The sequence below is a fragment of the Tamandua tetradactyla genome, chromosome 3 (assembly GCF_023851605.1).
Source record: "Tamandua tetradactyla isolate mTamTet1 chromosome 3, mTamTet1.pri, whole genome shotgun sequence".
Taxonomy (NCBI): Eukaryota; Metazoa; Chordata; class Mammalia; order Pilosa; family Myrmecophagidae; genus Tamandua; species Tamandua tetradactyla.
Genome location: NC_135329.1, coordinates 80,613,334 through 80,626,749, shown reverse-complemented (window position 1 = coordinate 80,626,749; position 13,416 = coordinate 80,613,334). Strand labels below are relative to the sequence as shown.

At 56.7% G+C, this 13,416-nt stretch overlaps 1 protein-coding gene across 1 annotated transcript; it reads left to right on the top strand.

Moving 5' to 3' along the window:
- Positions 1-254: 254 nt before the first annotated feature.
- On the top strand, positions 255-10,495 carry LOC143675677 (galactose-3-O-sulfotransferase 2-like). The gene is given in 8 exon segments (XM_077151748.1): positions 255-321; positions 491-576; positions 4,073-4,164; positions 4,898-4,923; positions 4,926-5,019; positions 5,946-6,216; positions 6,976-7,962; positions 8,228-10,495. Coding segments are annotated over 7 exon segments (1,452 nt in total). The 3' UTR covers positions 7,792-7,962; positions 8,228-10,495.
- The last annotated feature ends 2,921 nt before the right edge of the window (positions 10,496-13,416 follow it).

Below are 13,416 nucleotides of genomic sequence, written 5' to 3'. Positions count from 1 at the left end.
GGCCGCACCTTGTGGGAGGCTAGGGCTGGGGCTCCCTGCAAGCCCACAGGGTGGGGGAGCCAGAGGAGCTGGGGGCAGGACCAAGGCAGATGGGGGAGGGAGGGAGGGAGGGCAGGGAGGGCGAGGCAGCCGGGTTGGCTCGGAGGTCCCAGGTCCTTTTTATCCCCATGGTGCTCCTTCAGGGGGAGGGGCACCCCCCACGCTGAGATCAGGTCAGGACTGTGTTTCTAAATACCGACTAGAAGTGGGTGACCATGACCGGTGGCCAGAAACAGGGGTCCCTCAGCCACCCCACTGAGGTGGCGAATCTGTCCACATCAGGTGAGCTGGTCAGGCTTTTCTTTAAATGTTTAAATCCGGGGCATGCAAAATACATTCTCTCAAAACCCTCCATGAGTCTCCCTCATAGTCAATATGGCCATCCAAAGCAGAAGTGCCTTGGCCACAGATTCTGACCCCCTCTCCATGTTGTACTGGCCCCTGAGCCCAGTGCTGCCCGTCCTGAGCCCCGTGCCGGCCCCTGGCAGCGGCTCTCCAGGGCCTGCTTCCACCTGCGCTCAGCAAGCAGACCAGGAGGTGTTCCTGGGGGGGCAGGACCATCTCCAGAGGTTCCATATGGAGGAATTTTTTTTTTAATTATTGTGGTAACATACACACTGTAAAATGTGCCACTGTAATGTTTTTAACTGCACAATTCAGTGGCATTAATTACATTCCCAATGTCATGCAACCCTCACTGCTATCCGCAACCAAAAGTCTCCATCACCCAAACCGGTTAGCACTGATCCCCACCCTACCTCAGCCACTGGGAACCATGCGCTATATTCTGTGTGAATCTGCTTATTCTAGATATTCCGTATAAGTGGAATCACAGTATTTGTCCTTAGTGTTTGGCCAATCTGACTCAACATTGTTTTGGGGTTCCTCTGTCTTGTTGCACGGACCAGATCATTTCTTTTTACAGCTGGCCAGTCTTCCAGGGCCTGGAGCATGGCATCTTGGTTCTCTGTCCATTAGCTAGGGAGTCTGTTCGTTCAAGTTGTTTCTACGCAAATGGAGGAACTGCGAGGCTCTTTGGAACTTATCAAAGGCCACAAAGAGAAGGGCTCCATGCCAGAGCTCCACACCTGGCACGTGCAGTATGGTCACGTTTGAGCTCCACCGAGAACATTTTTGCTTAAACAGTAAGGTCCTGGGGGCTTGTTGCCACTTTGAGCTGTGCACTCTCTGAAGCAATGGTACATGGTAGATCATTTCACATTTTGTCACCAGGAGAGAATGAACTTTACGTGGATGTCAGGCAGGACAAGCCAGGGTGGGCTCTCCAGACACCCTGGGGTCAGCCAGCACAGGGGACCCTGGCCAGGGTGGCCCCCAGGCTGGCTGTGGCCACCTCTGGCTCTCTGCAGATATCTGAGGTTCTACCAGGCTGATGAGGAGCCTCCCAACAGAGATAAAGAACTCATTAGAAATGTGGCTCAGAGAAAGCAGATCCCAGGAGATGTTGCTCAAGAGTTCACTGCTCTAACTGGCAGCTACAAACTCATCCCTCCCCACAACCCAGGGGTTTGCACAAAGGTTCACACAGATGGTCAGCACATGTGGAGGCTCCATAAACTCCTTCACGAGAGAACCAGTAAAAATTCAGTGTTTGCAGAAGAGTCTTTTTATAGAGAATAATAATGGTTGTGTGTGAGACTGAGAGAGACACACAGCTGGATTAATCATCTACCGGCTGGTGAGTTGGGCCATGGGGGCAGAGAGCCTCAGGCATGCAGAGGTGACAAGCTGGGAGGGGCTCAGGAGGACAGCACAGGGCCAACCACACAACCAAAGTGCTGCCGTTCAGAACTGTGCCTCTCCCAAGGTTTGGGGGGTGGGCACCTCCTCCTTCATATGCAGCCACAGGGGGCTGGCCCAGTGCCAGGGGAGGGGATGGGAGAGAGGTGTCAGCCCCACACTGTGGCTCTGAAAACGTGACAAGGGCCCCCAGGGAGAGCAAAGGCCCTCGCGTCCCCTCACTGGCCAGTTTCCTCATGGAATGTGTGGGGCATGGAGACGCGTGCTTCCACCCAGCAAGGGGTGTGGGTGTTTGGCGGCCAAGCAGACACAGCTGTTTGCTTGCTGGAAAGCCAGGTACCAACCCCGTGGAGGGCAGCATGCCCCCCAAGAGTGTAGGGACCCATGCCCGCAACAGGGCCGCAAGGTAGTGGGTCTTGATCCACTAAATGCCAGAGAAATATCCAAAAGGCATGGCCGCCCACAGCCCCAAGGATGTCCCACCCCAGCACTGGCTGACGTGTTCGTGAGCCGGCATACAGCAACCCCACACCCCAGGAATTGCCTGTTCGGGCAGAAGATCTGAGTTGGACAAAGGCCAGCCTTCAGCAAGCTCTTGACACCCAAGACCACCCCCTTGCCCCCACACCCACTGCCAGCTCTCTACTGGGTCCTGGGCCTCAAGCCCAGGTCATGTCCGAGGGTGGTCACTTATATTTCCTTCAGGGTGTGTCTGTCTGCAGGTGCATCCTGGCTCTGATCCAGGCCTTAGCCCACAGTGGCCGTGGGTTTATATAAATGTGGCCAAGGAGGCTGATACCACTTTCTCCCTTTGCCTCTCCACAGAGGCTGTAAAAGCCGCTGTGGTCAGGGGTGACCATAAGACCAAGTTCAAACCAAAAAGATACATGTGAAGGTTTGCAAGGGCCTTCTAGAAAAGCTTTTGATTCCTCTTGGTGGCTGGCCCTGTCACTCCTCCTTTCATGCTGATCCAAATGTGGATGCGATGTTTGGAGCATGGCAGCCATCTTGGGACTATGAGGCAACAAGCAAGGAGAGCAAGAGACACCAATATCCTCAACCTGGTAGGGCTGTGAGTCAGTAGGCACTGGGCCCTGTGAGCTGGTACCTGCAGATCCTCTCTCCAGACTTCTAGATTTGTGAGGAAAAGCCACTCTTTTTCTGAGAGTAGAGCTTCTAAGCAAAACATGGTTTTAGCTTACTAGAGATGGAACATTTAAAAAGGGGAATTTATTGAGTTGCAAGTTTACAGTTCTAAGACTGTGAAAATGTACAGATTAAGGCATCCAGGGAAAATTACCTTGATTCAAGAAAGGTTGTTTTTTTGCTTCCTATTGAAACGGAGCTTGAAGGATATTAGGGAATGAATGATGAGAAAGAAAGGAAGAAAGAATGAAAGAAAGAAAGAAAGACATAGACGGGCTCAGGGGGTCTGAAGCTTCACTTTGCATCAGACATCAGACAACTTTATTCTTATCGAGATCCTGCTTAAATACTGCAGGGTGACAAAAGGCACGCATGCATTTCTTGAAAGAACAGAGAGCTTATTTTTCAGTGCTCTCTTCCCTCATACTTACCATAACCATTTGGGGTAAACATTCTCTTCCTCCCAGACTGCTCTACATAAAAATCTCCACAGTTTACTGCCGCCATCCTGAGGCCAACTGCTCTCAACAAATTCTGCAGGTCTTGTTTTAACACTTGGCTCCTACAGTTATTGGGTTCAGACCATCTCTGTCAGCTGGAAAGGCACATGGCAATGTCTGCTAGCTTTCTCTCCTGGCTTCTTGTTTCATAAGGATTCCCTGGGGTGTTTTCCTTCTTCATCTCCAAAGGTCTCTGGTTGCATGGGCTCTGTTGGTTGTGGTGGCTCTAAAGCTTTTTTCCAAAATGGTTCCCTCTTAAAGGGCTCCATTAAGGAACCCCACCTTGAATAGGTGGGGATACATCCCCACCCACAATTGGGTGGGCCACATCTCCATGGAAACAATAAAAAAGATCCCACCCAGCAATAATGAATGAGGATTAAAGGACATGGCCTTTCTGAGATACAGAATAGCTTCAAACTGGCACACATGATGATGATGTGCGGATGAATGGCCAGCTCAGCATCTCCCTGAGCACCGCTCATTTTCCACCAGTGGCTTGTCAGTCCCAGCTGGGTGTCTAAAGACATTTCACATTCAACAGATCTATTTCCACCCCTCCACCCCACCCCCACCCTGCCTCTGCACCAAGGCTCCACCAGCTGAAACCCCTCCCCCTCTCCCAGGTGGGGAGAGTTGGGGAGGGGCAGGCAGGTCCCCTGCAGACAGTCACCTTGGCATGCGGCATCCAAGCTTTCCATGCAGCTCTTGCCCACACGTGAGCTCTTTGTCTTAGGGAGCTTTGGGGAGGCACTGAGCCTCCTTTTGACCAGGAGATGTGAGGCCTCTCATGAGGGGGTCCCCACTTCCCCACGGGGCAGGTCTTGTTCCAGCCCCGTCCCTCCCTTAACCTAGTCCTAGCATCCCACCTTAGGTGCCATGGGCCAGGGACCAGGCTTCCAGGCCCTTTGTTTTGGACTCCCCAGCTTGGGGCTGAAGCCAGGTCATCCATCCGACCCTCTGACCATCTGTCCCAAGACACCAGGTCTACCCACCTGGCCGCCTCTCTTCTCCAACCCTGCACCGGTGTACTTGTGGGGGTTGCTGAACTCAAGGTCTTTGGGGCTGCCAGACTCCCAGGGGTCTCTGTGGGGTCAGTGACTCCCTGAGCTGCTCTTGCCTGTGTACCCTTGTCCACACCACCTGCTCCAGCTCCCTGGCTCCTGCCACTTAGGTTCTCCTGGCTCCTGAGCCATGAGGATGTGGCAGGGGGGCATGAGGGGGTCAGGGATGGAGCCTGAGGTGCTCCTGTCTCCTGGGCCCGGCCAGCCTGGGCCAGCAAGACATGTCAGTACATGCAGTTATGAGACCATGGGCGTCAGGGCTGAGGGTCATGTGCAGCCAAGGGCCTGGGGGGCGGCCCCGGTCAGGGATGGGGCAGGCCGGTGTGGGGGCGCCCCTTGGAGACTCCACCTGGGCCCTGACTTGGGGACTGAGTGCACCCCCCACAGGTCCTTCCGGGTCATCCTCGCCCTCCTGGCCTGACCGTCCTGCTGGCTGGCTTCTTGAGCTCGGATGCCGGCCTGTGGACACAGTGGGTCCCGCACCAGGGGCTCCTTCTGGCCCTGGCTGGGTGATACGCAGGTCGCCGACCCCCGGGGCCTCTGGGTGGACTTCCATAGGAAAGGGGGGTTCCAGGCAGGTCCCAAGGGGTGCCGTGCTCCACCCTGGATCGCTCAGTCTGGCCTGCCTTGAGGCAGGGAGAGCAATCTTGGGGGACCAGGAAGAGTGGCCTGCTCTGGGGCCTGGGGCCTGGGCAGACAACTGGTGAGCAAGCCCGAGGGGGCGCTCTGGGGCGCCCTACTTGGATCACAAGAGAGGAACAAGTGTCTATGCTCAGGCCAATCTGTCCTGTGTGAAGGGTTAGCCACGAGGAGCTGGAGGGGCAGCTGGGGTGTATGAGCAGACTCACAGCCCCCACCCCCAGGCAGGGAACAGAATGGGGGGGCCACTCAGGGACATAAAGCCTTAGGGAGGAATTCCGGCCCATACCAGAGGGCCCTCCGGGGCTGCGGAGGTGAGGACTTGCCAGGTCAGGAAAGGGCAGAGATGAGGTCTGGGAGGGTTGTGGTGTGGGGGATTGTTGGGTTGGTGAGTGTGGGGTTAGGGGTTGCAGGGTTAGGGATCTTAGGTTGGGTGATTGGTGAGCTGGGGGGGCTGGGGTGTGAAGTTGGAAGTCTCAGATTGGGGGTTGGGAGTTTGGGGGGGATCCAGGATTGTAGTCTTAGATTGGGGGATGTGGGGTTGGGGGTCTTAGATTGGGGGGTTACTGGATTGTGGGTTGTGGGATTGTGGGTTACTGGTGGAGGGTTGGCATGTTAATGGGCCCAGGTTGAGGAAGATAGGGCTAGGGGTCTCTAGTTAGGGTGTGTCTGGCCAATTTGGGGGATCTCAGGTTGGGGTATTGCTGGATTGGGGGCCTGGGCATGTGGAGTTGGAGTCTCAGGTTGTGGGGTCTGGAGGGTGTGTCTCCCACTGAAGATGCCGCCTTCCCCCCAGCCAGGAGCAGAGCTGGGCCGCAGGGCCACCTGTCACCAACCTCATGTTCCTGAAGACGCACAAGACAGCCAGTAGCACCGTGCTCAACACCCTTTTCCGCTTCGCTGAGAGGTACAACCTATCGGTGGCACTGCCTGCAGGTGGCCGCTTCCACCTGGGCTACCCCTGGCTCTTCCTGGCACGTTATGTGGAGGGCAACAAGCAGGATGGGCCTGGCCACCAGCGGCGCTTCAATGTCATGTGCAACCACCTGAGGTTTAACCCATCCGAGGTGGGACTGGTGATGCCCAAGGCACACCCATGGCCTGGTGGGTAGTCCAAGGGCCCTGGAGTAAGGCCTTGGTGTGGGGGGTAGGGCAGAGGACGTAGCCTTGCACGGGGCCTCCTGGTCCCCGGTTTCCAAGCTGGAGTCACCTGCAGGGAGATGCTCCTGGAGTAAGCCCAGCAGCCTAGCCTCCCACTTTCCTATTTGAGCACTAGTCTTACCCTCCCAACTGCCCCAGGGCCTTTGCACTTGCTTGGTTCCTCCTTGGAATTCGCTCTCAGCTCCCCTAACTTCCCTTCCAGAGGGAATGGGTTATGCAGGGAAAGGTGTGGCCTGGCTCAGGCATTTTGGGGGAGGGACTCCGATGGGGTGCACAGGGAAGGAAGGGTGAGTACCCACCCCCCTATCCACCTTCCACCCCCAACCCCACAAAACCTCTTGGCCTGGACATCCACCACAGACCCCTGGGTTTCTGTGAGACTCAGTTTCTTCCTCTGCGGTGGGTGGTGACACGGGGAACCCCCGGGGGTAACACTCCCTGGCTCCTGCCTCCTGGCTCTGCTCGTGGGCCCGGGCGCAGGGACTTGTGTGTGAACCGAGCTCTGCTCCAGGCGGCGACAGGCTGCAGGTGGCGGGAGCAGCTGCGGCGGGCTGGCGGGGGGGGGGGGGGGGGGGGGGGGGTGCAAGGGGCATATGCCGGTTGGGCAGCGCCTGACGCCCGCCCGCACCAACGGGGAACGAAGCCTTCTCTCCTGTCTCCCACAGGTGCAGAAGGTCATGCCCAACGACACGTTCTACTTCTCCATCCTCAGAAATCCCGTCACCCAGCTGGAGTCCTCCTTCATCTACTACAAACACGAAGTCCCCGCCTTCAAGAAAGTGCGGGATCTGGACACGTTCCTGGCGTCCCCGTGGACCTACTACGAGAGCCTCAGCCTGATGAACGTCTACGCCAAGAACAACATGTGGTTCGACTTCGGCTTCGACAACAATGCTGCGGCCACCGAGGGCTACGTGCGCGCGCGCCTGGCCCAGGTGGAGCGGCGCTTCCAGCTGGTGCTCATCGCCGAGCACTTCCACGAGTCCATGGTTCTGCTGCGGCGCGCGCTGCGCTGGCTGCTAGACGACGTCGCTTACTTCCGGCTGACCGCGCGCAGCGCGGGTACGGTCACCGGCCTATCGCCCGAGGCGCAGGAGCGCGCGCGGCGCTGGTGCGCCCTGGACCGGAGGCTCTACCAGCACTTCAACCGCACCTTCCGGGCGCGCGCGCACGCCCAGCTCGGCCCGCGGCGGCTGCGCAGGGAGGTGGCCCAGCTGCGGGCGCGGCGGCGCGAGCTGGCGGACCTGTGCCTGCAGGAAGGGGTGCCCAAGAACAAGTCGCAGATCACCGACTGGCAGCTGCAGCCGTACCAGTCGGGCCAGGCCAACATCCTGGGCTACAATCTCAGGCCCGAGCTGGATAACGAGACGCGGCGGATGTGCGGGAGGATGGCCGTGCCCGAGGTCCAGTACATGGCCCGCCTCTACTCCCTGCAGTTCCCCGAGAAACCCCCGAAGAAGATCGACTTTCTGGCGGGGTAGGGGCGGGCACCTGGCCCGGGGACCCTCCACCGTCACCCCGGGGAGGCCCTGGCGCCTTCCGAACGACGGCAGCACCTGGCGCAGGGGCAGCCCCTCAGAGAGGCCCTCCCCTGGTCCGGGACGCGCAGCCTCTTTTATGAACTGGGGGAAGGGACTTAGGACGAGACGAAAGTGAGTTGGACTTCTAATTACGTGTGAAGGGCCCACTCCCCAAACGAACACAGACTGGGGTGTCGGGGAGGCTCCAGCAGCTGGAGCTCAGGGCCCCAGGGGAGCTCAGAACCGCCTCCGCCTATTGCCCGAGTATGAGGGCTCCAGGCGACTCATAAAAACACCCCGTGGCTCCCAGGGCAGTGCTACAGAGGCGACGGGTGGGGGTCCGCCAGGGACAGCAGCAGCTTCCAATCTTTGGCTGCCTGTGGTTTCTTTCCAGCAGGACGGTCTTGGACTCAGAAGTGTTTTCCATTGCCGACAAGACCAACCAGCGGCAAGCGGGCTGAGACTCTGCTCTCTGTAGCTGAGAAGGTCCGGCCATACCCTTGGTTGTCATGGAAACCGCCTTGGTTGCCATGAAGACCACATCTGATCTGGGCCCAGAGGAAGGCGGCTTCCAGACACCCTATTTACCGTGTGTGTGTGTGTGTGTGGGGGGGGGTAGTACTGAGGCCCCTTTTCCCGCAGGCTACGATCCCTGACTGCGGGGGTCCTCTGGTAGAGCAGGGTGCTCCCACCCAGTGCCACATGCCCTGGGAACTGGGAGTGCCTGGCGCACCCGAGAATAAGAGCTGCAATCATTTGGTCAACTGGGTCTCAGCCTGGGCCCATCGTCCCCTAGCCCTGAAGAGAAGCCTCTTCTATCCCTTCTGCCACAGGGGGCTCTCCCTCAGCCCTGGGGACTGCCGAATGGGCCGTGTTTCTGGGCATGTCCACGCAGGGATGGGCGGCAGGCAGGAAATCCCCCTTGGCCCTTCAGGGGGATCATCATTAAAAGAAGGGGCACCACAAACACTCAGAACAGGGGACTCTTGTGGATACCCTGTATTGGAGCGAAATTTACCAAGACAGGATTTCCAGGGGGTTCGAGATATTTTAGAATAAAAGAGAATGTATGAAGATTGGAAAAATGACTTCCAAACACCTGAACAATGACAGTGAAGAGCGGAGGGACTTCCTGCTGAGAGCTGAGCCACCATCCAGAGGGATGCGCAGACAGAAGGACGTCCAGGAGGAAGGCAGGAAGGGAGAGCAGGTTCAGGGTCAGCTTTCCTGTGAAAGGGGTGAAAGGGGTGCAGGGAGAGGGAGACTAGCATAGCTTAAAAAAGGCTCCAGTGGTTCAGTTGTCAAGGAGAACCTGGGTTTTAGGCAGGATTGACCAGCACCCCCAAAATAAAAGACCCCCATCTCTACTAGCATGGGAGGTGTGTGACCACAAAACTGAGAAGACTTGCTGCTTCTAAATGCAGAGGACAATTATCTTGGGTTGGGGGTTCAGCCCCATCTGCCTCCCCTATCCCAGAAGCCTAGGGACCCCCTCCCTCAATGGCACTCTCCCATGAGTCTACATCAGGCTTGTTTGTGCATTGAGTTTGGTGGCAATGTAAACTGGTGCTGTTTCAGAGGGAAATTTGGGGTATTTAGTGAAATGTCAAATACAAGCAGTGTTGGTAATAGAGAAGTTTGAAAACATCAGAAAGGACTGTGTGACGTGCCAAGATGCCCTGCAGCCAATAGAAACCCAGGAGCTCAGACAGTAGGACTGACATTCCTTTCTGGAGCCTTCTTTGTCATGCAGGGGTTGGTAGGGGTCTGTGGTCTGGCTGCATTCCCTAGGCGTGGTGGGGGTGGGGGCAGGAAGGCAGGCCCAGGTGAGATGTGGGGCTCTGAGGCAGGGGGGCTTCCGCTCACCAACGAGCAAGTGAGCAGACATTCCCTTCCTCAAAGGCCTTGAGACTGGGGGACAGCGCCCCCAAGTGCCCAGGGCGGGGAACATGGCCAGTGAACCGGCTGCAGTGGGGAGGAAGGCTTTGGTCAGAGAGCCAGTCCCAGCCCACCGTGTCCCAGGTCATGTTCCACATGGGCGGCTGGCATGGCAGAGTTTCTGATTTTCTAGAGAAGCTGGAAATGTAGATTTTCACATGAAATGCCCCCTTTTTACAAAGCTGGCTACTAACTAAAAAAAACTAAAAAACTGAGAGGATGTGCATGGCCAAGGAACGCACTGGCCCTGGACCCAAGGCCGAGCCCAGCAAGGAGGGGACCCCGGGGTGGGCCATTCCTGGGACTGGGGGCCTCAATGCTGTGCGGAGGGTTCTCGGGCCACGTGGCCCCTCCCCCTCCCGGTCTCCCTTCCAGGTGCCCCCCAGACCTCCTGTGTCCTGACCTCACTGGGTCCATTTCTGTGCACTTCCGGAGCCAGCCCTGCCCTTCCCAGCCCTGACACCCCGATCCCCACTCCCGGAGCGCAGAGCCCCTGGAAGCCTGACTGTGTGGTTCATGCTTTCTTAGGTGTTCATTTTGAAATGTTAGGTTTTTTTCCCCACATAGTTGTATATTCATCGTGATCATTTCTTAGAACATTTACATCAATTCAGAAAAAGAAATAAAAAGAAAACTGAAAAAAATTCATACATACCATACCCCTTACCCCTCCCTCCCTTTCATTGATCACTGGCATTTCAATCTAATAAATTTATGTTAACAATTGTTCCCCCTATTATTTATTTATTTTTAATCCATATGTTTTACTCATCTGTTGATAAATAAGGTAGATAAAAGGAGCATCAGACACAAGGTTTTCACAATCACACAGTCACATTGTGAAAGCTTTATCATTATACAATCATCATCAAGAAACATGGCTACTGGAACACAGCTCTACATTTTCAGGCAGTTCCCTCCAGCCTCTCTGTTATGCCTTAACTAAAAAGGTGATATCTATTTAATGCGCAAGAATAACCTCTAGGATAACCTCTCGACTCTGTTTGGAATCTCTCAACCATTGACACTTTATTTTGTCTCATTTCACTCTTCCTCCTTTCAGCCAAGAAGGTTTTCTCAATCCCTTGATGCTGAGTCCCAGATCATTCTAGAATTTGTGTCCCATGTTGCCAGGACCGTCCACACCCCTGGGAGTCATGTCCCATGTAGAAATGGGGAGGGCGGTGGGTTTCCTTGTCATGTCGGTTGAGAAAGAGAGGCCACATCTGAGCAACAGAAGAGGTTCTCTTGGGGATGTCTCTTAGTCCTAATTTTAAGTAGGCTTAGCCTATCCTTTGTGGGGTTAAGTTTCATATGAACAAAACCCTAAGATTGGGGGCTCAGCCTATTGCTTTGGTTGTCCCCACTGCTTGTGAGAATATCAAGAATTCAACTCGGGGATGTTGAATTTTCCCCCTTTCTCACCATTCTGAAATGTTAGGTTTTTAAGTAGTGATTTGATCATCCTTTGACAGTGAGTGTTCTGTTTCCAGGTTTTAGGCCCGTGGAGGGTCCCACTTCGTACTGCAGTATCCTCTGCCAGGGACCAGGATGGGACCAGACCCCAGGGATCCTTCTGGGGCCCATGTCCACCCCAGGGAGAGTGGGGGCTCACCAGGGGGCCTGTGCCTGGCAACACGCTGAAGCTAGGCCATCCTGAGACCCAGGGACCCAGAGAGTCGCTGCAGCCTCTGGGCAGAGGTATCCAGGCAGGGTGTGCCCAGGGTCAGGGGGGATGAACCAGGGTCTCAGGGGATGATTTGGGGGCTAGCGGAGGACACCCTAGAGGTCAGAGGGGATGATCGAGGGTCAAGGGAGGGGATGATCCAGGGGTCAGGAGTGGACATCCAGATATCAGGGGGAACAGCCCAGGTGTTAGGGGGACGACTAGCCCTGCACAGGCTTCTCCCAGCTGCACAAAGCCAACGCGGAAGGTTATATTCATTGGAGCCACCTGCTCTTAGGAGGCTCTGTCCTTCCAGGCTACCGAGGGAAAGGGAGGGAGGAGGAGGGGAAGGGAAGGGAGGGAGGACTACAGAGATAAGGAAGAGGGGAGGGAACAAAGGAGGAAGAAAGGGGGAGAAGGGAAGGAGAGGGAGGGAGGGAGGAAGGAGGGAAGGGGAGGGGAAAAGGGGAGGGAGGGGAGGCCTTCAGGGAGGAGGGAGAGGCATCCAGTCAGAGCTGCAGAGACGCTGAGGCAGGCGAACACCGACTGAGCAGCAGTGCCTCCTCCAGCCAGACTTCTAGGACCCTGGTCCGGGGTCCCTGCCCAGCAGGTCAGCTCAGTGCCCACAGAAGGTGGTAAAGGGGAGGGCCAGGCCCGGAGCCCCTTGGAGGGCTCCTCTCCCTCAGCTGCCCAGCCGAGGCTCTGGCTTGGGCCATGACCCTATGGCTACTTGAAGCTGGCCGGAGGGAAGTAGCCAAGGGTGAAGGGGGCCGAGGCCCTGCAGGGGGCTCCCCCTTCTTGATGCAGCCCTGGGATGCAGCTTGGCCCCTGCCAGCTGCCCCAGATAGTGGTCCTTGTGCCCACCTGCCTGGGGTCAGGCCAGGGACACTCACAGGCTACCCCTCTCTGGGCTGGGGGGAGTCCTTGGGCAGCACCTCACCTCCAAAATGAGGGCTGGGGTCACATGGCTAAAGCTTCTGCAGCAGGGCTCCTAGTGGGAGATGTGCGGCAGGTCACATGCAGGCGGTGGGGTCACAGACACCAGGGCAGGTTTAGATCGGTCAGGGAGGGGCCTCAAGCTGGGCCCCCGCTCCACACCTGCCGGTCCTTCTGCTGATGGCTGCAGCTGGCACTCCCCAGGCCCTCACCCGTCCAAGGAACACAGCAGGGTGGCCCCAGATGTGGCTCCACTCCTCCACCCAAGGCCCCCTCCCCACCCAAAACCTCCCATCCCTCTCCCAGGGTTTCCTGTCCCCCCCACCCCTGGCCTCCCCTCTCCACCTGGTGCCTCCCTTCCCCTCCAGGACCCCCGTAGGCCCTTCGCTGGTCCTTACATCCACCTATTTCAGTGCCCTGTGAGCCTGCCACGGACTGGCAGATCTGAGGACAAAAAGGCTGGGAGGGAGGTGGGGTGTGATTGTGTGTGAGACTGTGTGCATGCATGTTTACGTGTGTGAGCGTGTATGTATGCTGTGTGCAGGAGTGTGCATTTGTACATGTGTATGTTTGTGCTGTGTGGATGTGTCTCTGTGTGTGGTGTTTGTGCATTTGTGTGGATGGGTGTGTATGTGTTTGTATGTGTGCCTGCATGCATGTGTACGCACATGAGAATGTATATGTGTGTATGTGTGTGCACATGTGTGTCTGTGGTTTTGTACGTATGTGTGGGTAGGTGTGTGCATGTGTGTGTGGCCTGGGGCTGGCCACTGAATGTGCAGGGCCAAGTGCAGGCGGGACAGGCTGTGGGTGGCAAGAAGCATCTTTGGGGAAACCCTGCCGAGGCACAGCAAGACCACCCACAACTTGGCCTAGGGTCCTGGTGCCAGGAGTTGAGCCTCCTTGGGGAGGTCTCATCTCTTCCCCGGCCTCAGTTTCCTCTTCTGTGAGGCAACAGGCTGGGGCCATTCTCCAAGAACATGAAAACTCAGGGCCCTGTGCCTGATGGATCTGTGGCCAGCACCCCGAGGTGGGCTGGTGGGGAG